Source organism: Bos indicus, chromosome 11 (assembly GCF_029378745.1).
Source record: "Bos indicus isolate NIAB-ARS_2022 breed Sahiwal x Tharparkar chromosome 11, NIAB-ARS_B.indTharparkar_mat_pri_1.0, whole genome shotgun sequence".
In the NCBI taxonomy this organism is placed as follows: domain Eukaryota; kingdom Metazoa; phylum Chordata; class Mammalia; order Artiodactyla; family Bovidae; genus Bos; species Bos indicus.
In genome coordinates, this window is record NC_091770.1 from 54561740 (window position 1) to 54586894 (window position 25155).

Consider the following 25155-nt stretch of genomic DNA (forward strand, 5'->3'; position numbering starts at 1 on the left):
AATATACTTTTAATAATCTAAGACATAACATCATCAAGAAATATCTTAACTATTCCCTTGACCGGCAAGGCTCCTTTTGATTCTGTTAAGTAATTAGCAATCCCTCACCCTTGATAATAATGGTGAACTTTCTGGGACCAACCAGCAATAAACCAAATGCAGTTTAGATTTAACAGCTGGTTTAAAAAACAAAACAACCCACCCCACCCCCCACCCCCACCCCACCCCCCACCCTCCACCCCCACCCCACCCCCCACCCCCGCCCCCCGCCACCAATGCCATTGACAAAAGTGCAAAGAGCTGGAGAGAAATGCCTTGGATTAACCACATATGACACAGTGAACATTTTAGGATGTTAATTTGTGAGGGTTGGACACATAATTACAGAAGAGAATTAGGGTTTCACTATGTTCTACATTAATCCATTTAAAATATGCATGTAGAGATAGAAATACAACCTGGAAATGAATCTATTTTCTAAAAAGCTGATTATCTATTACCACAAAATAATGAATCAGAAATGGCAGTTCATGCAAATCCCAAGTACAAAACAATCTGTCCTTGCATTAAAAACAATACAAATGTCATGGGACTACTGGCTAAGTTAAATTGAACAAAATAAACCAAATCATTTTGAAGGTGATTTTGAAATATAAAAAGAGAGGAATGATTACCCCAAAAAGCTTAGGAGAGCCTGGGAGAGGAAACCCAGTCCCTTTTGGGCCTAGGCTATTTTAATTTTCTCAACTAAGAACTGATGGTGCTGATGACTTTCAAAAAGTTAAAATGGGGAGAGTCTATTTTAGCCCCTTGAAAGATCTTTTAATGGAACTACTTTAGTGTTTAACATATAAGAACAAGAAGTATTTTAATGGGGCTATACTATACATATTCAAGGCCAAACTTCCCATCCCAGGTTGGATGGGAAGAAGTTGTGATGGAAGAACTTATAATAAATTGAAAGTAAATACCCTGAGAAAACTAGAATCTCTCTACGATAGCTGGTCATTTATTTATATTTAAACAGTTATCTCTCCAAAAGGAGTCACAAATTGCTTTCAGGACGAAAAAAAAAAAAACAGAGGTTTTGCGGCAAGTCAGCTTTGCCGTTAATGAATGGGAGGTTAGAAAACCAGAGCATTGCAGCCTATTATCCGCCAAGAAGAACATTTCATGTTTAAAAAATCCATGAGGCTTTGAAGAGATATTTGATCTCCTCAGAAACTGTGATACATTTGAAATACCTTGAAATATCTGCCTACTTTTTCCAGAGTATATCAATAACACTTTTTTAAAATGCTAGCAAGTCCAGGGTAATAAATAACTGAAGCAAACAAAGACATGGTGAAAATTGTGTCTTTCCTCCTTCATGGATGTTTCCATGCTTGCAAAAAAGTTGATTCCTGTATGGAAAGCCCTCATTTCAGTGCCCAAGCCCACTCACTCTTTCTCATCAAACATCAACAATGAAATAAACTAGCAAAGCCAGATTCTTTCCTTTTAAGCTAGTGACAGTGGTGAACATAGAGGGCAGCAATTCACTACTAATCCCTAGGTGTTCGTGGCAGGCAATATTAATCATGGCACTTCGCTCCCTCAGAATCTGCTCAGTGGCATGGGAAACAAAATTTCTTCTCCTTCTCCAAGAGGTCATATTTTGACAGATGTCAAAAACAATTTGATACAGTTTAGAACACGGTACATAATCTACTATATATCTCTACCTCTATATTTAAATTGTTTAATACTTTCTGTATTTGTTACTACTAATCCTATCACAGACAAGTTATTTTATCTAAATGATGCAGTACTTAATCTTTATTTGTCCCTATAGCTAAATTTCAGGGAGAAACTGAATATTGTACTGACATCATAGTGTTTTAGTAGCTCAGTCGTGTCTGACTCTTTGGGACCCCATGGACTATGGTCTGCTAGGCTCCTCAGTCCATGGAATTCTCCAGGCAGGAATACTGGAGGAGGTTGCCATTTCTTTCTCCTGGGGATCATCCCGACCCAGGAATTGAACCCATACCTCGGGCATTACAGGCAGATTCTTTACTATCTGAGCCACATTTGAAAGACATCATAGCATTATTTGCTAATTAATGAAATCACTAAATAGAAGACATAGTATGAACAGAAGTGCAAAGCATTGGAGGGAGGGTGATTTAAATAAGATGATAAAAATTAGCTGAGTATATTAACAAGTATAATGTCTGAAGTGAAAATGGCCATTACAGGTATCTGTGATTACTGTTAAAGAGAAAATAAGCTGCATTAAATCTATTAATATTAGAACATGCACCAATCCTTGATAACAGAGTGAAAATACTGTAGTTTAACTCCTAAAGAGTTAGTTAGTTTCATCCCAAGGATATTCCCAGTTGATTACAAGATTTTGAAAAGTTTAACAACTTTAAGTAGTGGATCAGTCACAACAGAAAGAAGGACAAGAGGTTCACTATTTTTTTCTGCAGAGTTTCCTTGAGTGCTGCCAGGGAGGCAGCTGGTGCTCTACCAAGGCTGAGGCCAGTTGTTAGGAAATCTGTATGAAATGGCTCAAGATGAATTGGCAAAGACCTTAGCAGAAAAGCCTTGCAGTCTCAGCCAGGCTAAGAAAAAAATCTCCAGTGTTGCTGAGAAATTTGCCAATTGGCTCTCAGGTAACCTTCCCAACTGGACATATTTGTGTCTTCCTTTACAATTCATTTCAATAGGTAGTAGCTCTTCCTAGTCAGCTAGTCTACTGATTAACTCTCTTCATTTGCATTTTTTCAATTATAGGTAAGTAAACCTTGGGGACTCCCATGAAGGCTTAATTACAGTCAACAAATTTCCTAAATATGGCATAGAGCCATTTTTTTTCCCTCACCATTAAAGGCATAAAAGTTTTTGCTCAACCCCAAGCAAGGCATTTTGCTAACCTTGGAATCCAAAGAGAAATGGGAGTATTGGGATGTGTTAACCCTTGGAAAGTTATAAACAGGTATCTCTACTCCTCCAGGTTGTCTTCATCTCATTATTTTATATTTCGTTTTTTCCCCCTATACATCAGGATCTCCTGGCCCAGAGGTCTTCTCTGGGTTGCTTTCACAGAACAATAGAAGCATAGGAAATATATCCAACAAGAGAAGATGTGCTAATGGATATATACAAAGCCAGTTTCTGACTGTGCAAATGGACTGTAGCCTGCCAGGCTCCTCGGTCCATGGGGATTTTCCAGGCAAGAATACTGGAGTGGATTGCCATGCCCTGCTCTGGGTGATCTTCCCCAAACAGGGATTGAATGTGTCTCCTGCAGCTCCTGCATTTCAGGCAGATTCTTTACCATACACACACACACACACACACACACACATATGAGAGAGAGAGATATCCCTGGCCCGGGAGACAATCTTTACATCACATAAATAAACCATGCATTGATTGTTATCTTGTCATCTCTGATCTTGTCTTCACCATCTAAGGTTCAGACCTTTAAAGGGCTAAAGCTTCTTTTAGCCTTCCTTGTAGGGCAGTCAGCTAGCAGAAGATCACTACCTTTGATCCCTTTATTTCCTCCATTCTGCCTCACTAAGCTGCGTTATCATATTGAGAGGCAAATTTAACACAAGGCAGTGTCCAAGAATCCAAGACAGATACATCTTCACAAAATAGATCACAAAGCGCAACCAAGGGGACCAGTACTCTCAGAAGTGCTGAACTTGTATGGCTGTGGTAGGTCTCTTATAAAGTGATGAAAGCAACCTTGCAAAATGGCCCCTAGGAGCCAGCATGCAATGTGCAACTACTAAGTGAAGAATAGGTCAAGAGTAAGGACCACAGTTTCGAGTGCTGGTTGATAGAGGACTGTGCTGGGAAGTGAGCATAAGCTGGAAGTCTGGATGATTCATCTCCTTCCATTCACTCCCCTCCACATTCAATCACTAGCAGCTATATCATGTGGCATTATTCATATGTTGGGGAAACTAAACTCCCATCCAGCCAATGCCTCTCTCCTCATCGGGTATGTGGAATCTGTTATTGTTGTTTAGTAGTTAAGTCATGTCCAACTCTTTGCAATCCATGGACTATAGCCCACCAGCCTCCTCTGTCCATGGGATTTCCCAGGCAAGAATAATATAGTGGATTGCCATTTCCTTCTCCAGGATCAAATCCTCTGTGGCTACCTGAGTTTTGGGTGAAGAGACAAAAGAGCAGCAGAAGAGATGCCTTCCCCAGGGAGTGTTTGCTTCTTCTCAGATCCTAGTCCCCTCTTTACACCCCATTTTTCCAAATCATAAACATTCTCTCCCTACTGGCAATATATTCTTATATTTCATGCTCCACTTCTAGCTCTCTCTGTTGCTCTATCCTGTCCTCTTTTCCTCTCTTATAGTGAAGAAAAGTTGGACTTTGGATTCAAAATCCAGGTTCAAACCCTGATGGGACTAATCACTGGCTGTGTGATGTTGAGAGAGCTACTTAACCTAGCACTACCTGAAATTATCTCTTATTTTATCTAAAGTAAAAGTGGAAAAAAAAAAAGGACTTTCTAGAATTAAGTACTGAATAAGATAATAAGCCCTTGAAGCTGGACACCTAGCACATGGAAAGAAAGTGAGAGTGAGAGTGGTAACTCAGTCATGTCTGACTTTTTGCGACCCCACGCTGTAGCCCACCAGGCTTCTCTGTCCATGGGGATTTCTCCAGACAGAAATACTGGTGTGGGTTGCCATTTCTGTCTCTAGGGGATCTTCCTGACCCAGGGATTGAATCCGAGTCTCCTAAATTGCAGGAAGACTCTATCTTCTGGACCACCAGGGAAGCCTAAAGCACATGGAGGATCTTAGAAAATCATAAACCTTCATCCATTCTATCCAGCATTTGGGACTCTCTACCATCACCTCGGTTTGCTGTAGTTGAAAGGTTTTAGGGATAAAAAGAGAAGTTCACAAGGAGAATAGAAAAGCAGCAAAAGTTGTATTTTTTCTAGCACTACTGAAACTTTTATTTTATTTTTTTAATTTAATTTTATTATTATTATTTTTTACTTTACAATATTGTATTGGTTTTGCCATTTAGATAGAGGAAGGAAGGCTCAAGATTCAGTACAAGAAAACACAGGGGATTTCTGTATGGCATCCAAAATATCTAAGAATATTTAGGGCTTCCAAGGGTTGGAGAAAGACTTGGTAGTAAAAAAAAAAAGTCAAGATGACCCTAGTAGGAGGTGGAGGGAAGATAATCTGGTCTGGAAAAGTAATGTTTAAAGATCTGGTTTGAGAAGCATCAAAAGAAATAGTATAAAACATTTTACCCAACAACATATATGGCCTAACATTTCAAAAAAATTCAGGCCTCTCCAAAAAATCCAAGGTCTTCATTTTGGTTAAGATATTACTTTCAGGTATTTCTTACTAAAAAAGAAATAATGTTACCTGGGAAGTTTAACAGCCTAATTAACTCAACTCTTTTATTGTTGTCAGAACCTGGTTGACAGTCCTGGCTACCTCAAACATGGTTTCCCTTTTGCCCACCAAATACTGAGGATCAACCTCTCATGCCTTGTTTTTCAACTCCTAGATTATTTCCCTAAAGTCTTAAATCTATTGTTCTATAAAATGAGCTATTCTTAATCTTTAGCCCATTGGACCTAGCACCTACTTTCTTCAACTAAAATCGGCTTATCTCATTATCTTCATCCATCCATAGACTCACAGGGTTGAACCCACTATTCTTTGAAAGTTTTATCTGCCCAACTTCCCAGAACATGAGCATACCACTCCTGCTGGTGTGGGTTGGTGTATAACCAATTTCGTTATACTGTGTTCATATTTATTAGCCAAATAAAAGTTAGCAAAGGGCAGACTAACTAAAATATAGCTATATTTTATATACAGACTAAATAAAACAAGGTCTATTGAAAATATACTAACCAAAAAATCCAGGGTAACTAAATGAAACTATAAAGAGAGGACACTGCTTAGGCTACAATCTGAAAAGGCCAGGAGATAGCAAGAAGTAGGTCAGCTGGGAAAAAAAAAAAAAAAGCAGCATGAGCAACCTTTAAACAAGTTATACTTGTCAGTGCTCCAAGCCTCTTCCAGAAATGTCTATTTTAGTGAAAGAAAGGACGGTTCATGTGTGACACACCTGCTACCAGTTTTCTCACTGTTACCTCTAGTCGGCGTGCCGAGTCAATAACAATCTTTTGTTCTACTGGTCCTAGACATAGTCTCAGAATTCTTCTCAAAACAGCCAAGGACTTCCCTGGTAGTCCAGTGGTTAAAATCTGCCTTGCAATGCAGGGGATATGAGTGCAATTCCTGGTGGGTGAACTAAGACTCCACATGCCCCAGAGCAACTAAGTCTGTGCACCTCAACCAGAGAGTCCACGTAGCACAAAGAAAGATCCTGCATGCTGTAACTAAGACCTGACACAGCCAAATATATAAATTAAAATACTTTTAGAAACACAGCCCAGTCAATCACTAGCAATTGATAAGTGTGAGCAATCAAGATTAAACCCATTTACCATACCTACTATGGACTTTTGAGCTGTTCCCTCAAAGGCTTTGATTAACAGTAGTATATTAATATCATTTCCCCATCATTATCATATTGTTTTCCCTCATATATTGTAAAGAATAATCCCTTAAATACAATGTGGAAAACTGAAGTGAAATGTTAGACATACATGTAATTATACAAAATAATTCACTATGTCAACCTAAAATTTCCCCTCTTCTTTTATTACAGAAATAAGAATTACAAGAAGAAATGGATATCATCATTCAAGAACGCATAAGAGGTCTTTAGTATAATGCATCTTTTAAAGCCAGTAATTTTAATTAAATTAGTTTTGAATTAGAGCAGTTGATCCATGGCTTTTTATAACTGAATACATTTTTCTGCCTACTTTGAAATATTCATTGAGTAGACATTGAATCAGTCAGTTCAGTTCAGTTCAGTCGCTCAGTCGTGTCCAACTCTTTGTGACCCCATGAATTGCAGCACGCCAGGCCTCCCTGTCCATCACCAACTCCAGGAGTTCACTCAGACTCACGTCCATCGAGTCAGTGATGCCATCCAGCCATCTCATCCTCTGCTGTCCCCTTCTCCTCTTGCCCCCAATCCCTCCCAGCATCAGAGTCTTTTCCAATGAGTCAACTCTTTGCATGAGGTGGCCAAAGTACTGGAGTTTCAGCTTTAGCATCATTCCTTCCAAAGAAATCCCAGGGCTATTCTCCTTCAGAATGGACTGGTTGGATCTCCTTACAATCCAAGGGACTCTGAAGAGTCTTCTCCAACACCACAGTTCAAAGGCATCAATTCTTTGGCGCTCAGCTTTCTTCACAGTCCAACTCTCACATCCATACATGACCACTGGAAAAACCATAGCCTTGACTAGACAGACCTTTGTTGGCAAAGTAATGTCTCTGCTTTTCAATATTCTATCTAGGTTGGTCATAACTATTCTTCCAAGGAGTAAGCGTCTTTTAACTTCATGGCTGCAGTCACCATCTGCAGTGATTTGGAGCCCCAAAAAATAAAGTCTGACACTGTTTCACTGTTTCCCCATCTATTTCCCATGATCTTCGTTTTCTGAATGTTGAGCTTTAAGCCAACTTTTTCACTCTCCTCTTTCACTTTCATCAAGAGGCTTTTTAGTTCCTCTTCACTTTTTGCCATAAGGGTTGACATTGAATAACACCCTCTAAATCTTTGTCTTTCTTCCTAGTCAATGTTTTTCTCTTCGTGAGATGTCAACTCACTACCAATTTCATCACACGTTCAATTATTTTCCAAGTATTCACTGTCTACACTGTCACAGATTCAGGTAGATATGTCCTACCTTGAATTTAGAACACACTCAATGATTTGTAAGTATTTAAATTTTGTATCCTACTTTAGTTTCTTGCAAGACTAGTTACTTTCACAAAGACCTCTCTGACATTTAGGGAATCTCCCAGGCTTCTGTAGACTTTTCTTAATTACTCTTCCCAACACTCCAGAGAGAAATGAGAGGTACCTGCCCTCACCACTGTCTTCTTAGTCTAAGTTATTGACAATACAATTCTTCCAACTGTTTAAGTTAAAAGCCCAGAATCTTATATTACATCTTGTTCTCTCTGAGCCAGCATATAATCTGCCATCATATTCAGTCAATAGCATCTTTGAAATAATTCCAATATTTGACCTTTTCTCACCTTCTTCATTATTATCTACACGGCCAACCTCCATCAGAATCTCCTGTTAGATTATTGCAATATCATCCCCTAACAGTTTCCTTGCTTGATTCCTCCTCTTTCTCCCTTTAATTGGAGCCATAATGGTGCTGTTACATGAACTCAGATAATATCACTTTTTTTCTCAACATTGTCCAGTGGTTCCTCATCTTAGTCTTTGTAAAATCCAAAGCCATCAAAGTGACCTTCAGGGTCATAAAATCTGGTTCCAAACAGTTCTGATTTCTCTCTTGTTCACTCTACTACTAAATATTGGTCTCTTGGCTATTGCTCAGACAGATCAGTGATGCCTGTCCTTCAGGGATTTTGTACATTTTCCCTCTGTCTAGAATGGTCTTACCCCAGATATTTGCAAAGCTTGGTCCCTCAACTCTATCAGATCTTTAATAAAATAATCAATATCTTGGTGAAATACCTTATCTTTCCAAAGTTCAACTCCATTGACTCACCCTTGACATTTAATTTGCTATTATCTTTCCATTTTAATATTTTTTCATATACATATCACCATCCAGCAAATATTTTATTCATGGGTTTATTGTATCTCACCCCCAGCTATATCATAAACACTTAAAACAGTGTCTGGCATATGGTTCTTCCATAAATATTTCCTTAATGTTGTTAAATAACTGCAACTTTTTGGATGAGGGAAGAAGAGATCACAAAGCTTGTCCAAAGACACAAAGCTAGGGCACAATGCCTAGTCCAATATCTGACTTGCCAAACCTTCGACCTGTTTATTCTTCTATGGAAGAGTACCCAGAGGCATAACATTAGTAGAAGAGTGGAATTTAGGGACACAATATAGAAAATAATGTTAGCCATCTACAATAAAAGACTTATGACCTCTCTCTCTCACTGTGCCCTCACTGGTAGAGCTTCAGGATCATTCTTTGCTCAGAAAACATCCATGATTCAATTCTTTGTGTTTACTGCTTTCTGTGTGTAAAATACTGAGCTTTCTTTAAGTATCACCTCCCTCAATAATTGCTGTGATGTGCTTAGTCACTCAGTCATGTCCGACTCTTTGCAACCCCATGGACTGTACCCCACCAGGCTCTTATGTCCATGGGGATTCTCCAGTCAAGAATACTGGAGTGAGTTGCCATGCCCTCCTCCAGGGAAATCTTACCAACCCAAGGACTGAATCCTGGTCTCCCGCACTATAAGTGGATTCTTTACCATCTGAGCTACCAGGGAAGCACCCTCAATAATTAGTACCAGCATCTGTAAAATACTGAGATGTGCTTGCTAGGTATAGTTTGGGTATCTTAATAAATAATCTCCCAAATGTATATATTACCATCCATTCTTTACATATGAGGAAACAGAGAATAATTAAGTTCTCTGTGAACATGGGTTCACAAATTCATATCTGGTAGTTCAGTTCAGTTCAGTTCAGTCGCTCAGTCGTGTCTGACTCTTCACGACCCCATGAATCGCAGCATGCCAGGCCTCCCTGTCCATCACCAACTCCTGGAGTTTACTCAAACTCATGCCCATTGAGTCGGTGATGCCATCCAGCCATCTCATTCTCTGTCGTCCCCTTCTCCTCCTGCCACCAATCCCTCCCAGCATCAGAGTCTTTTCCAATGAGTCAACTCTTTGCATGAGGTGGCCAAAGTATTGGAGTTTCAGCTTTAGCATCAGCTTCAATCCACCCATGTGACTCATGAACAAGTTTACTTAATCAGGCAAATCCACCTTAGTGTTTTCCTGCCCTGAATTCTGTATTCCTGGCTATTGGTGCCATTTATTTGGAGCTCGGTTTGAATTATGATTTTAACTATTCACAAGTGTGAATCATGACCAAGCAGTAATGAGGTGAATTTCCTTAAGCCATAAAGGAAAAAAGGTCATACAAACTTCCAATATTGCAATCATGATTCACATGAGATAGGGATTAGGCACAGAACAGGGACATCATCTTCTACTTACTCATTTTCTTTCCAGCAACCAAAAAGTCATCTACAAGTTCAAGGAAAACTTGATCAAATACAACATCTAACTCTCCTTCCTGGTAGCAATCACATACACTACCTTCCTATTCATCCAAACTTTATGAAAAAACAATTTTTTATTCTAAATTTCTAAAAAAAAACCAAACCTTTTACTTCTCCACACAGTAGGCACCATGATATGTTGTAAAGGTGACACAGTTTTTGAGAACACAACATATATTAGTTTTACCATCATCTATACTGTCTGATCCATACTATATCCTGTATTTCTTGTTCAACTACTTGTCTAAGTGAGGCAGGAGCAAGCAATATCCAAATGCACATAGCACAACTGCACAAAGGGAAACTGGCTCTCATCTTGGCTATGCTAGTTGCTGATGATGACAGCCTTGTAACCTCTCCAAGCTTCTGTTTCTTCAACTGGAAAATGGGGTTATTAATGCCAATATATTTTCACCAGTTATTGACATCTAAGTGAGAAATTAAACTTGAAATGCTTTTTAAATTTTAAATAAATAAGTCACTATAGAAGATTATTATTTAATTTTTGGGTACCTTTGGAAAGCTCTTTTAGAATATTTATCATAACTTACTTGACCGCCTGCATATCTCAGGCCCTCCTCTGTCCATGGGATTTTCCAGGCAATAGTACTGGAGTGGATTGCCATTTCCTTCTCCAGGGGATCTTCCCAACCCAGGGCTCGAATCCGGGTCTTCCACATTGTAGACAGACGCCTTTACTGTCTAAGCCACCAGGGAAGTCAGAAACTGCACAGGAAGGACAATTTCAACAGATGCCCAGGGTAGTGTAAGGGTAATATAAACCTTAGCAGGATGAGGACAAGGTACTTAAAAAAAAAAGGAATAAGCTTTCTTTCTCCATCTGACCGTGGGCATGACTAGGAAAGAGGTATGGATGTGGTGGTCTAGTTACAATCTAATTTTCCCCATTTATAGAGAATAATCAGGAAATGATTCCCAAAGTAACTGTAACAGAGGAACCTGCTATTGGAGACCCAAAAACTGCCTGTAGAGTGCATCCCCCAAAAGATAAAGGTCAACCAAGAAATAAAGATAAACCATTCTTGCAATATGAGCATCCATGGAGCTGTCCTTGGTGATTCCAACTCAATTCCTGTTACGTTTCTTGCTAGAATGAAATTAGTTATTTGTTGCTTTGTCTTCAAAGACTTTATGCCTATGTGCAAGTCTTGTCTCCAGGACTAGACTACTTGCTATTTATTAACAAAAATTCCTGACCCTTTCTTGATATGTTCTCCACAAAGGCTAGCACCACATAAGCCACAGTAGCATTGGCTGGGTGTATCCCCAGTATTTAGTCAGTTGGGTGTTGGATTCATAGTTAAGGCTGCCTCTTAAACTGATCTGCAAGATCAGCCTACTGATAAAAGTAGACTAGTACCTCTCTTTATTGGGTCAACGTACTTTGTATATTTTCCAGATTCAGTACCTATTGAGCATCCCCACCAAATTTTCCATTACTTGATCTTCACCCCTCCCAATGATACATCACTTTATCTTTACTATTTGATACAGGAGGGAATGGAGGTTTAAAGAAAAGTAACTTGACAGCTAATAAGACAATTACCAGGGATTTAAGTGGATGATTTCTATTCCCCAGTGTCTGTTTTTAATAACATACTGCTGCTTCAATCGTTTTTTAATAAAATAAGAAATAAAGGGCATTTAAGGTGGTTCCCCTGAGAAGCCAGGATACGCCCCCTTACAAGTGCCTGCCAGGGCTTGACCTGGTTTGGAACCTTATAATCTGTCTCTCCTGGAGTGAATATTTTAGGGAAGATATAGCCACTGCACCAGAGGGTTCCCTTCAGTCTAAAACTGGAAATATTATTTCTTTGGTCCAACAAAGAACCTCTATGGATAGACAACTTATTGTCTGCTCTCTAGCAAAAAAGGTTGAGCTATACAAGAAACTTTCAAAAACACAGATTAAAGGACAAAGTATTCTCAAAGACTGGAAATGCATAACAGTATTGCCCAAAATCATAGAATATATATTAGTGGTTCTTTTGAAAGCAAGACTCAAATCTATGAAATTGGAAAACTTCTTTAAAAAAAAAAAAAAAAAAGGCACTTTGTGAACTTCCAGGAAAATGGCAACTTTTAACCAGTGAACAAAGATAAACATTAAAGAGTTGGAGACAGTCTGATACAGTATCTTGCCCCTACTGAAAATCATACTTAATATTAAGATGAAAGTGTCCTCAAGGCATAATCTCTAACTTGGAGTCCCTGTGAATCTAGCCTTTGACAAAGTTAAATCACCTCTGTATTTATTATAAGATGTAAAGTCTACCTCATTATTTCTTTACCTGATGCACAAAAAATGCCAAGGTAAATATTTCAAATATACTACAGCAACAGCTTTGAAAGAAAGAGTGATCTCTGTTTTATCTGAAGTCACCACCTGTTATAGCTCTCCAATCTTCTCTGTAGAAAGAATTAATGCTAAACTATAAAATACATTCAATGTCTACCTATAATTTGCTTAGTTTCAAGGGCTCACCCAACACTAATTTCAGCCTTGCAGAGTTACTCATCATAAATAATACCTCAAAGAACCCATATCAGTAATTTAAATCTCAAGGAGACCTTTGGCCTGATGCATTTCTTAATATTTCTAAAGAAAAAATATAAACTATCACTTTTTCCTTGTGTTTAAAAAGGCATGATTATCTAGCTCATCATAAAAGGATTGAAAGGTATACAGAGAGAATAGTTAAAGTAATATGTAAAGATTTGTGAAAATGTTTTGTTTAAAAAAAAAGGTGCTATAAAAACAGTTGAATTGTTTTCAACTCAATATACTTGTTTGTAAAAAGCAAGAAATTGAAGTCATTTTACTTAACTTTCTTCTAAACATTCTTATGAGAGCCCTTAATTGCCTTTGAGAGTAGAAATGCCTGTATCTCTAAGCCAGGAATATTTGGTGTAACCAAGAAGGGAGAGAGATGGGGACCTTTAAAAAGTGTATGAAGGTTACAGCTAGGGGATGATGGTGATGGATTCTCAGGAGTCTTGCTTCTAGAAAAGTGTACCTTCACAGCCTGATGCCAGGCTAGAATGGTCATTTGGTACATGAATCTGGAACCTGGAATCTGCTGTCTTCCAACCTTCCAGAGGGAAGAAATAAAAGGCTCAATTTTAAATAGTATGTATATTCTAGGTGCAAGATCAAGAGTTCAACCAGACCTATGGTTCTCATCTGGGGCAATTTTGTACCCCACAACCCAGGATATACTCGGTACTCGGCCACGGTCAGAGAAACTCTTGATTGTCACTACTGAGAAAAGGAAATGGATACAAGCATCTAGGGGGACAATGCCAGTGAGCTTGCCAAATGTCCTATACAAAAGGAAACCACAACAAGCTTCTCACAACTAAGGATTACTTAGACTAGGCTAGACTGGAATAGCCTGCTGGGACAAACCATGAGTTCTAAGATAGGGTTGAAACTGACTTCTAGTCCTGGTAATCTCTTCCCATGCTGCTGCTGCTGCTGCTGCTGCTAAGTCGCTTCAGTCGTGTCCGACTCTGTGCGACCCCATAGATGGCAGCCCACCAGGCTCCCCCATCCCTGGGATTCTCCAGGCAAGAACACTGGAGTGGGTTGCCATTTCCTTCTCCAATGCATGAAAGTGAAAAGTGAAAATGAAGTCGCCCAGTCATGTCTGACTCCTAGCGACCCCATGGACTGCAGCCCACTAGGCTCCTTCATCCATGGGATTTTCCAGACAAGAGTACTGGAGTGGGGTGCCATTGCCTTTTCCGATCTCTTCCCATAGCCTTACTCCTTTCCTTCCTTTTTAGACTAGTATTTTTCAAAGTGTGATCCATGAGTAACCACATTCAGACTGTTTAGAAATAGAATACAGATTCCTGATCTCATATATGAGTGTCAGAACAGTGAAGGGAAAGTCTACGGTTCTCCATTTTTATTTGCTACACCCATGTGATTCTTCTACAGATTGAAATATGAGAATCACTACTTTACTTCTCTGTTGAGGTCATTCCCTTCTATATTTTCAACTACCACCTCTCTGCAGTGATTCCTCCAGGACTCTCAATGACCTCTCCCCCCCCCCCAAAAAAAAATGCAATTTCTATGAGGACAGAGACACTGGCTAGTTGTTCACTACTATATGTCCAATGGCTTGACTGGTAGACATGATGAAAGACAGCAAGAAGACACCTACGTGATAAAAAGACCATCATTTTTTGGAAGAGACAAGATAATGAAGAACAAAATTAGTGACCCATTTACCTGGTACTTCTACTTTCTGGGCCTTGTACTCAGTCTGTGGCACACAGTAACACATTTAAGCTTAAAAACAACACAAGAAAGTAGATACTAATATTTTTTTTCACTTTACACTTGAGAAAAATGGGGCTCAGCTGGGTCAAATATTTTGACTTCTACTGGAAGTCAGAAACCAGTTTGTGTTCCACTGAATGGAAGGTATACATGGATAAGAACGACCACTCCATGCCTACTTCTTCCTGTTTTTTTTCAGATTCATCATATGATGTAGTAAGTAGACATCAATTGGGTAGGGATATAGATGTTCCTGAGAAATATTTTAAAGGGTGCTAATACAACTAGGAAGTACACCATTTTCCCCTCTCACCTCTTTTCTTCTTCCTGTGGGTAATGGGAGGATGAATACTTTGCAGTCAATTTGGACCAAAAGATAAATTTAAGAATGGAAACCTCATAATAAACAGAACAAAAAACTAAAGTCATAAGGAGTTTGGGTTCTTGATAACTCTTGTTTCACTATACTAGCACTGAACCACCCATAGACAGTATATGTGAGTGAGAAATTACTATTTGGATGTTTTATCATATTGTGCTGTGCTGCGTGCTAAGGCATTTCAACCATGTCTGACTCTTTGTGACCATAAGGATTGTAGCCTGTCAGGCTCTTTTGTCCCCTTGATTCTCCAGGCGAGAATACTAGAGTGGGTTGCCATATCCTATTCCAGGACATCTCCCTGACCCAGAGATCAAGCCTGAGTCTTTTATGTCTCCTGCATTGGCAGGCAGGTTCTTGACCACTAGCGCCACCTTGGAAGCCCACATTAATATATAGCTGAATCCAAATTTAATTAAAACACATGAATTTTAAATACTATAATTGGGAATTAATAATTTAGAATACTTAATTTAAAGGTTATATTTCACACCTAAATATAATTAACATTTTAACATATCACAACCTTCATGTGCGAGGGCAAACGAAACCAGCCATGCCTCTTGGTCCTTATTTCAAATTCCTTTTTTTAAATAAATAATTAATTTGACTAATTCAGCTATCTGGGAAGAAATTCTATGTTTACATACCATAATCCTTAAAAAAAAAAGTCTACATAATGTATCAGAAAACTTAACAAAGTATATTTCAAAAAAACAGGGTGCTAAAGAAAAAATTACCTGATTTTAGGCCCCAAATCTTAGGTAAACAATATGATTTGAGATCTAGTATTTAAAATAACTTAAGGTGAGGGCAATGGCATCCCATTCCAGTACTCTTGCCTGGAAAATCCTATGGACGGAGGAGCCTGGAAGGCTGCAGTCCATGGGGTTGCTGAGGGTCGGACACGACTGAGCGACTTCGCTTTCACTTTTCACTTTCATGCACTGGAGAAGGAAATGGCAACCCACTCCAGTGTTCTTGCCTGGAGAATCCCAGGGACCAGGGAGCCTGGTGGGCTGCTGTCTATTGGGTCGCACAGAGTCGGACACGACTGAAGTGAACTTAGCAGCAGTAGCAGTAGCAAGGTGCTTTTATGTGGGAATAAGTGAGTGAATAATTCAGGGAATATTCTATGAATAAATGAATGACAGACTTCACAAATATTTACTAGAATTTCTCAGTGTGATAACTTACTGAAATGGAAAAAGAATGGTCAAGAAGCTAACCTAGAAAGCACACATTATGTGCTCAATGTGCCAGGAACCAGGGACAAAATTAAAAACATTCAGATACATTCCTATGCTTATGGAGCTACAGACTAGTTGAGGAATATAAACATATAAGTAAAGGAGTCCTCCAATGCACTTCATGTCAGGAATGTCAGAGAGAATGCATCATGCTAGGGGAGAAGATCAAGGTATGCTTCGTGAAACCATTACCCTATATCAACCACTAACTTTGTGACCCTCAGGAAGTAACTCAAATTCTCTGAACCTCTTTTCCCTAATATTTTTAATGGGGATAACAGTATCTCCTCCACAGGATGACTTGAAAGCAGACTGTAAAGTGCTTTTCAAATGCTTAGCACAGTGGGTGGAATATACTGAGCTCTAGTATCTTAGCTGGTTTAATAATAATTGTTATTTACTACATGCAATTGTCCTATTGTTCCTCTAAGTAGTAATAATATTTCATTTTATAAAGCAAAAATTCAGAGATTAAGAATGTTACCCAGTCAATAAAAGACAGAGTTGGTTTCCAAATTCACTTCAAATAACAATACCTAGCTTACAATTTTAGTGTCTACCTTAAGAGAATGTGATCGCATCTTATTTTTCGGATCTTTGCAATCAAAACCATGTAACTGTTACTATTCTCTGGCTTGGTTTTTACTCAGGTAAGATGCTAGGCCCTAAGGTAAATTTAAAATAAGTTTGCCTGGCACATCTCTAAGAACCACCCAGGGTGATGTTTGGCTAGATTGATGCAATAAAGGCCCAGTGACAGAGCTATATTTCTTTGGCTAAAAAAATCTGCAAGAATTAAAGTTATTTCTTTTATATTAATTTGCCAAAACTAATTTTCTTAGTCAATGGTAGGCACCGGCATCCTATCAGTCAACTGCCTCCAGAATGCGACAGTATCTCCAGCTCTGCCAAAGCAGTTATTGCTATCAATTGCACAGAGTTCAGAGATGAATATGAAGAAAAAGCAAGGTTCTCTATCATTTCTTGACTTCTAAACAAAGACATTCTCAAATGAAAAAATGGAGAAGATTCCAGCAATCTGGAATGGGAGAACAATATGGAATCGGTCAAAAGGTTAAGTCCAGAACTGACCCTCCTGGCTGTGATCCAGGGCCACATTCTCCCAGAGCACGGTTCATTCTCATGTCTTAGTCAAATGTAAAATACCTCTCTAGTGCCTCTCTCTTCTTTGAATATTTGTATAACTTTCTACACAGACCAGTGGGGTATTCATGAAGAAAAATATGAGCACTTCTAAATGATTATTGATTCAAATATATAGCTATGTTATTAATATTTTTCAACATAGACCATAGACCCTACATTGGCATGAGGGCTTGATTTTTCTAGTCATGATGGGAATACACGTGCTCTGCCCCTCTCTTATGTCCTAGTCTTTGTGATCCTATGGACTGTAGCTTGCAAGACTCCTCTGCCCATGGGATTCTCCAGGCAAGAATATTGGAAAGGGTTGCCATTTTCTCCTCCAGGGGATCTTCTCAACCCAGGGATCAAACCTGTGTGTCCTGTGTCTCCTTGCATTGAACAGGAGGATTCTTTACCACTGAACCACCTGGATCATAGACCCCACATTGACTTGAGAGCTTGATTAATCAATATTTCTTTTCAATAGAAAAGAAAGTGAAAGTGACATCACTCAGTCATGTCCCACTCTTTGTGACCCCATGGACTGTAGCCTACCAGGTCCCTCCGTCCATGGAGTTTTCCAGGCAAGAATACTGGAGTGGGTTGCCATTTCCTTCTCCAGAGGATCTTCCCAACCCAGGAATTGAACCCAGGTCTCCCGCATTGTAGGCAGACGCTTTACTGTCTGAGCCACCAGGGAAGAGTTCTCCTAATTAAAATTAAAAAGTAGTCAAATGATTCTTCCAAAGAATACGAAGCAGAAATAAATGTTGCTCTGCACTATTGTCTCCATCCCTTACCTTGACACAAATTGGGAGCTGTAGAACTTAGCTCTGAACTTGATTAACTTCTTGCACTGATCCATGATGATGAAAGACACAAAGCAATCCCTTAAATGTTTATAGTCTCATGCCTTTTCTTCAAGCCATACTTAATAGCTTAGTAATTCTTTATATTTGACAACCACCATTATTTGAAAATTATTTTTATGCTTAACTGAAATTTAAACCAACTTTCTCAAGAACATTATGTTACTTTTATCCTATTTTTCCAAATCTTTAACTCTTAATATTTTCTTCTTTTAATTTATATCTTTTTCCAAGAATATAGAAAGAATGAGTCAATTTTATTGCCTGAAACTTTGCTATAGAAATGAGTCACCTGGCATGTTGAAGGTGAGATAGGGTAGTTAATTAGAGATTCCAAGAATATACATATGCTCTACAATCTCAGGAAATCACTACATATGCCCTATAGTCCTGATTCAAGGGGTCTGCAGTCTGGCCCATTTGCATTTTAACAGTCTCTTTCTGTGTCTCTTTCCACCTCTTTCTGTGTTTGGTTTGACATATGGGTGTGATCCTCTGACCATTTTGGGAGACAGTCATTAAAATAAGATTATGTCAGAAAGTTTTTCTTTGACTTCCAGTGCCCACCTACCTTTCTTACTTTACCTCTGATTTTTCTCCATCTTTCTACGCATCTCTAGCATTCTCAGGGCTGGTCAGCCCAGAATATATCTATACCATAATATTATGGCCATTCTGTTTCCCTCTGGGCTAATCATTTCTCTCCACAACTTAAAGAATTCCTATCTATTTATCTCTGAATATTCAAAGATATTATCCCATTAATGAAGCTTCCTCTCCCCCCTTCTCTACAGGAATCTCTAGATTCGTACATAGTTCTGTTAGAGTGATTATTATAATCTATCACAGTTCCTGATTATGTGCCCATTTTCCATTTCTACTTCCATGTCCATCCATAGGAAAGTGAATATCACATGTTATTTACTCACTAAATGTTTGTTGAATTATAACTGAACTTCTATTTCTAAAATTACCTCTGGGGCATTTTGGGGGAGGAAGGTAAGAGTTGCCATCTGTACTGTTGTTCTCTTGAGACAAACCTAATTATATAATATCTTTAACTTCCTTTAATAGTTTAGATTATTCCGCAAAAATTTACAGAAGTCCTACTTGAACTTTTTTGGGAAATTAGTTCTAAGAGAGCCTTCTCTGTTTTGTAAAACTGAATCTGATCCTACAACTTCCTTATTTCCATATAGTAAAGTTTAGTTTTAGAAAGTGATTTCCTGTGATAATATATTCTAGAAATTAATCTCAATTTCATGATAGAATATTAAGAAACATTTCACTGGATGATGTAAACCAAGTCCTTAGAATTTAGGATAGGTAATAAAGCAGTTCTACTCATGGAATTCTTGGCTTTTAGAATGGCCAAAGTAATAATCTAGAAGGAACTTGGATGGCAAGAAATACAGGAACAGTGCCCTCTAAGTGATACAAAGTATACAGTGAACATCATCTGAGTCTACAGCAACAGAGAGGCTTTCACATTTAAATGTGCTCCTATGTCAAAGTGGGTAAAAAAGTGAAGTGAAAGTCGTTCAGTTGTGTTCGACTCTTGCAAGCCCATGGACTATATATAGTCCATGGAATTCTCTAGGGCAGAATACTGGAGTGGGTAGCCTATCCCTTCTCCAGCAGATCTTCACGACCCAGGAAGGGAACGGGGGTCTCCTGCATTGCAGGCAGATTCTTTACCAACTGAGCTATCAGGGAAGCCCAAAGCGGGTAAATGATGGCTAAATCTATCACCTCTTTCCAAGTGTATTAGGGAAAGAGACTTGCATAATCACTGTCTGTTTGAGAACAGAGTCTGACATGATTCCTATTCAGTGCAAGAAACTTCCATTTGCTTCAGAAAACCATACTGGTTACACGAATTCTCATTAGCTTATGGGCATTTCTATGACTATGCAACCTGTCTAAACTTGTCAGTGATAGAGCCCTTGATTTTCCAAAGGACAATCCATTTCCACCTTCAACAGAAAACCAGAATGTCCCAGAGTTACAGCTTCCTTCTGTCCCCAATTCTTTCATTTTATTTACTTCTTTTCCACAGCTGTGGCTGTGAGTGATCATATGACCTCTTGTGTAACTGAGAAAATAGCAGCCTGATTATATTTTAACAATCATTCTAAGTAATTCACTTGCAGCCTCTTCATATATTATAAAGTCAGCATATAATTAAGGGGAAAGGGGCTCAAAATGTATGGGACTGAACTCAATGCAAAGACTTTTTATTTTGATATATGACATCTCTCAACACAGGTTATTCTATGCAAAATGTACAATTCTGTGGGCTTTTGATCTGAAATATTTCCCTTCCCACAACACAAATCTAAAATGCTTTGTTCAAAGTTAGCTGAGGGCCTCAGCTTCTCACAAAGCCTTCCGAGGACAATCCAATCCAACTCAGCCCACAGGGATATCTCTTAGTTCTTTGACACTTATTGTCTTCACCTCTCAGTTGTTACATGGTATGTGTCTAGACTTCCAAAAAGGTTTTACATTCCTCAAGAACAGGAGCCAGGTCTTATGTGTCATTTGTCCTTCATAACATATAGTTTAGGATTCATCAATTCCCTACTCACCAACTCTTCCCAATACCACAAGGGAATTCCTGTAACAATGCATAAGTAATTCTGAATTTCAGAGTCCCAATGAGACCTAGCTCCATCTATTACCTAGTGGGTACGGATATTTTATTTCAAATAATCTAACAAAATTAAGAAGTTAAAAAATAAGTTAGTCTTCCAAATGAACACATAGCTAATCATCAATCGCTTGATAATGTCCACTTAAAAGAATAGGAACTACTATTATTAAACAAGTAAGACTATATCAGATATAGGGTACATTTTGAGACTAGGTTGGAGTGAAATTTTTCTTCAGGTTTGAATAACTCTATGTCAACTACAAAAATTAGACCTCATCAACTATACAGTCTTTTCCCCATAAACCATTTCTTTGAAAACATATAAAACAATGTAGCTTTAGAGCAGTATTACTTTAGAATATATCCTTTAAGTCATCTCTCATCATTTTAGATGAGAAAACTGAGGCCCAAGTATGTGTCTGTGTTAGTCACTAAGTCGTGTCCAACTCTTTGTGATCCCATGGACTATATAGTAGCCTGCCGGGCTCCTCTGTCCATGGAATTCTCCAGGCAAGAATACTGGAGTGGGGTACCATTTCCTTTTCCAGGGGATCTTCCTGACCCAGGGATCGAACCTGGGTCTCCTGCATTGCAGGAGGCCCAAAACATCAAAGGCATTTACTTTGAGTCACCTAATTAGTCACCGACAGAAATAGGAGTAGTGCACTAGTGTTCAGACATCAGATTAATGTAACTTTTGTTACATGTGACTCTTTTGTTTAGAGCACAATATTTGTATGTATTTTAAATTATAATTCAAATACATACAAAATGGATATAAAAACACTGAACACCACTTTCAATGAAACATGCACATGAGAGTATACAAGTGCATGCACACTGCATTCCATGATAGATTCTCTGAATTTACACGAGTGTACAACACAACCATTCTTAACTCACGAAGTTTAAAGATGATTGTATTCCAAGGGTTTGTAAAATATGAGCATTTCTTACCTGGCAGCTGTATGAGGGATTGATAAAAGACATGAAAAACTTGAGCTATTATATGATTAGACATCAGACTTTTTTTGGCACTAGAGGTTTACTCCTACCTGGGGTTCCAGGATCTAACGCTTTTAATGAAAAGAAGACCAGAGACTTGAGAAGGATCACCCAACACAGGAGGTTTCATCACCTGTTGCCCACATTGCAGTTTTAAGTGGACTACAGGTGATTATCACCTACATTTTCCTCTGGGCCAGTTATGACTCCAGTTCTACTTTTTGTGCCTAAAAGCTTCACCATTGTAGTTGCTTCTTTAGGTTAGAAATCTTAGCTGGGAAAATAGCTTCAGCAGTGACCATACCACTTTACCCCAGGTCATGAAAAGGACAGTATCTTGTGGGGAAGGACCCCTGTGGGAGAGGGCTGGAGGGTCTACACATAACAGAAGAGCTGTGGATGAGAATGGACGTCTCCTTTTAAACTGCCCATATTCTCCAATACCAATATTCATAAATAGCTGGTTAACTAGGGATTTGAAAATAATGAATGATAAGCACTTAACTCCTTTCATAATACCTATGATTCAAACTGAGATGTGTTTTATCCCACCCCATGAAGAGTAACAGGGCCTCAGATTCTGATGGTCAAAACTTTTAAGAAAACATCCACCCCAACACCCCTTAAAGATATAACCATCTCCATGAACTTCCTTTGCCTCTCATATATAAAAGTTGATATCTTGATAGTTTTAATAGGTACCCAGGCAAGAACAAGGAAAATGTAGAAACATGCTCACTGCAGTTGATCTTTTCTTTCTAAATACTTAGGCATATAAAAGAATTAAACAGCAACAATGGAAATCTGAATATAACAAAGAACAGCAGCTTTTTACAACAGCATCAGTGTTATGATATATAACAAAAAGGTAGCAAATTTGGTTGAAACACATTGAAATGGTTGCACCCTTAATCTTGCAAGGGTGGTGACTTTTTTTCTTATTAAGTATTTTAGCTTTTGCATTGCAAAGTTTTCATTTGTTTATATCAGAACCAAGTTTTTGACAATTCTTGTGTATCAGTTTCTTTACCAATTTACTCTACAATTTTTAGAAGAGCAGACTGATTCTCTGGCCAAACATCAATAAAGGGTATTCTCTCATCCTGAAATCTTTCAAATGAAGAAGAATACAGTCTTCTGATTAGCCTTACTTTAGAGAAAGCTTACTAAATGACTACAGAATGGGTTCATTCCATGTATGCAATGACTCTCCTTCCCAAAGGGAAGAAAGACTGAGAAATAAAGGAATGAAAATACCATTTTCAGCTTCTCAAGTTTAGATCATCATTGGAGAGTATATCTGTATTGTAGAATTCTTGACTTAAATAAAGAATAAATAAGTAGATCTTTTGCCCCAAGTTGGTTAAAACAGTAAGTAAAGAGGGCTTGATTGGTCACATTTGACTTCATCAAAACGCCATCCCCCTGCTTTCAAAATTAATGTTTACAATGAGATAGTTTAGATTAGAAAGTGAAGTTACTCACCATAGAAGAATCACTGCTTCCACTCCCGATCGGAGCTCCCTCAGCACAGGTTGGGAGGTGGGTAGAAAGTTGACTAGCCCTGCCCCCATCTATGACATCACAATCTACCTCATAAAAGGTAGTGAAAGTGCTCTGAATTCCTGTCTGATTTCCGAGAGATACAGAAAAGAAAGAGTGAGAGAGAGAGCAAGAGAAAAAAAGAAAAAAAAAATGTACCCTATTGGGAAGGGATTAGGGAGGTGGAAGAGGGAGTGAGTATTTGGGAGAAAAAGGCCTGTGAATGAATTAAGTACTGAAAGAGATATGGGTGGGCCTCCGTGGTATTAAGCAGCCCGGCCCTTTGGATTCCTCATTGGTTCTTTTGAACAGATAAATTAATCATTTGGGAGAAGGAGGATGAAGGAGCATCCCGCATCGTCAGGCACTGTAGGGGAAAACTGTAGTGGGGTTCAAAGGGAATGAATCCCCTATTTAAAGCATTGAAGATCACCAAGAAAGAAAGCAAGGGCTGAAACTCTTAACGACTGGAACAGCAAGTGGGGATTGTCAGATGTCTTTGTTAGAAGTTCCATTGCCCTGCTGCGTGACCTTCAGAAAGCTCTGGGTCTCAGCACACTCAGCCAGTACCTGGTGCTAAGGGGGTACTTACCTCTTCCATTGGGTTCACTGAGGAATTAATGCACTCATTGTTGCTAGAATGGCATTTTTAAAAAATTTCTCCTTTTTGCACTCAAGGGTGAGTTTTGTGATGGGCACCATTGAAAAGATAAGCCAATAACCAATGTCGAGTTTGACTCTTGGAATTTCTACCTCTTAAAATGTTATCTCTGACATAAAATACTACTGACAATCTTGACAAAGTTTTTCTACGTGCACTGAATATAACATACTCCTAAAAGGGAGAGTTAGCTCTCTCTTCAAACCTGGAGAGAAATCAAATGGCAATACTGCTACAATCACAAGCACCTATGCAGGTACGTTCAGAGGTCAAGTTCAGATGACCCACTAATGCTCAGTGACCAAACATTTTTGTTACATGCAATTCTGCTATAGTCACAGAGTTACAGCTTTGTTTAAAGTCTGAATATATATATATAGTCAGGCAAAATGGGAAAATAATGTGATCTAAGCTTTTTTTTTCTTTTCTAATGTAGATTTAGAGCTTTGAAAATTGAACTACTCACAGTCTCAAGTGAGTATTATGACAAAACAAAAGGAGGAGCAAGCAGTCCTGAAACATCCACATGGAAGCCAGATCTTTAATCTGACCAGTGGAATATATGAAAAGTGAATCTATTTCCACAAAGAATATTCTAGTAAAGTTTCAAAATAATAGTTTGTAATTCACATCATGAATGGTTAAAGGCCAGAGACTATTTTTGCATGCAGATAAACAAAACTCCTAATTTGGATTTTTTTTTCTGGTGTTTTAAGCCAATACAGTTCTATTTCCAATCCTGTCATTCTTACCTTACCAAATATCTAAGTGTTTAGACCACAGTTTTAAACTAAAATTAGTAGATTAGGGAGCATTTTGAAACACAGGAGCTCCTAAATACAAACTGATTATGACTTTGGCAACATTACTCCCATCTTTTACTTTAAAATAAATGTTAAAGGCATTTAAAGGTTGTCTCTAGGGAACTAAAGACAAAAAGAAAAAATAACTGACATATGAGAAGAAAGAATGAAATTTTTCCTATATTTGCATTTTTTAGTATTTTTTAGAAGTGATAATACTCTGCACATGTTTTCCTTGCTGAATATTCTATTCTCATCTTCAATAAATCTAAGTCTAAATTCAAATTCACCTTTA

The 25155-nt window shown here is 38.4% G+C and overlaps 1 protein-coding gene across 4 annotated transcripts in view; it reads right to left on the reverse strand.

Moving 5' to 3' along the window:
- The window catches only part of CTNNA2 (catenin alpha 2), a 1365089-nt gene that overhangs the window by 8643 nt on the left and 1331291 nt on the right, over window positions 1-25155 (reverse strand). For 2 of the 4 annotated variants that reach the window (XM_070798845.1, XM_019970349.2), the window contains exon 18: window positions 23340-23483. The exons of the other annotated variants lie outside the window; for them this stretch is intronic. In XM_070798845.1, the coding sequence (XP_070654946.1) occupies window positions 23340-23483 (144 nt within the window). The remainder of the gene's footprint in view (window positions 1-23339; window positions 23484-25155) is intronic. 4 annotated transcript variants of the gene reach the window in all.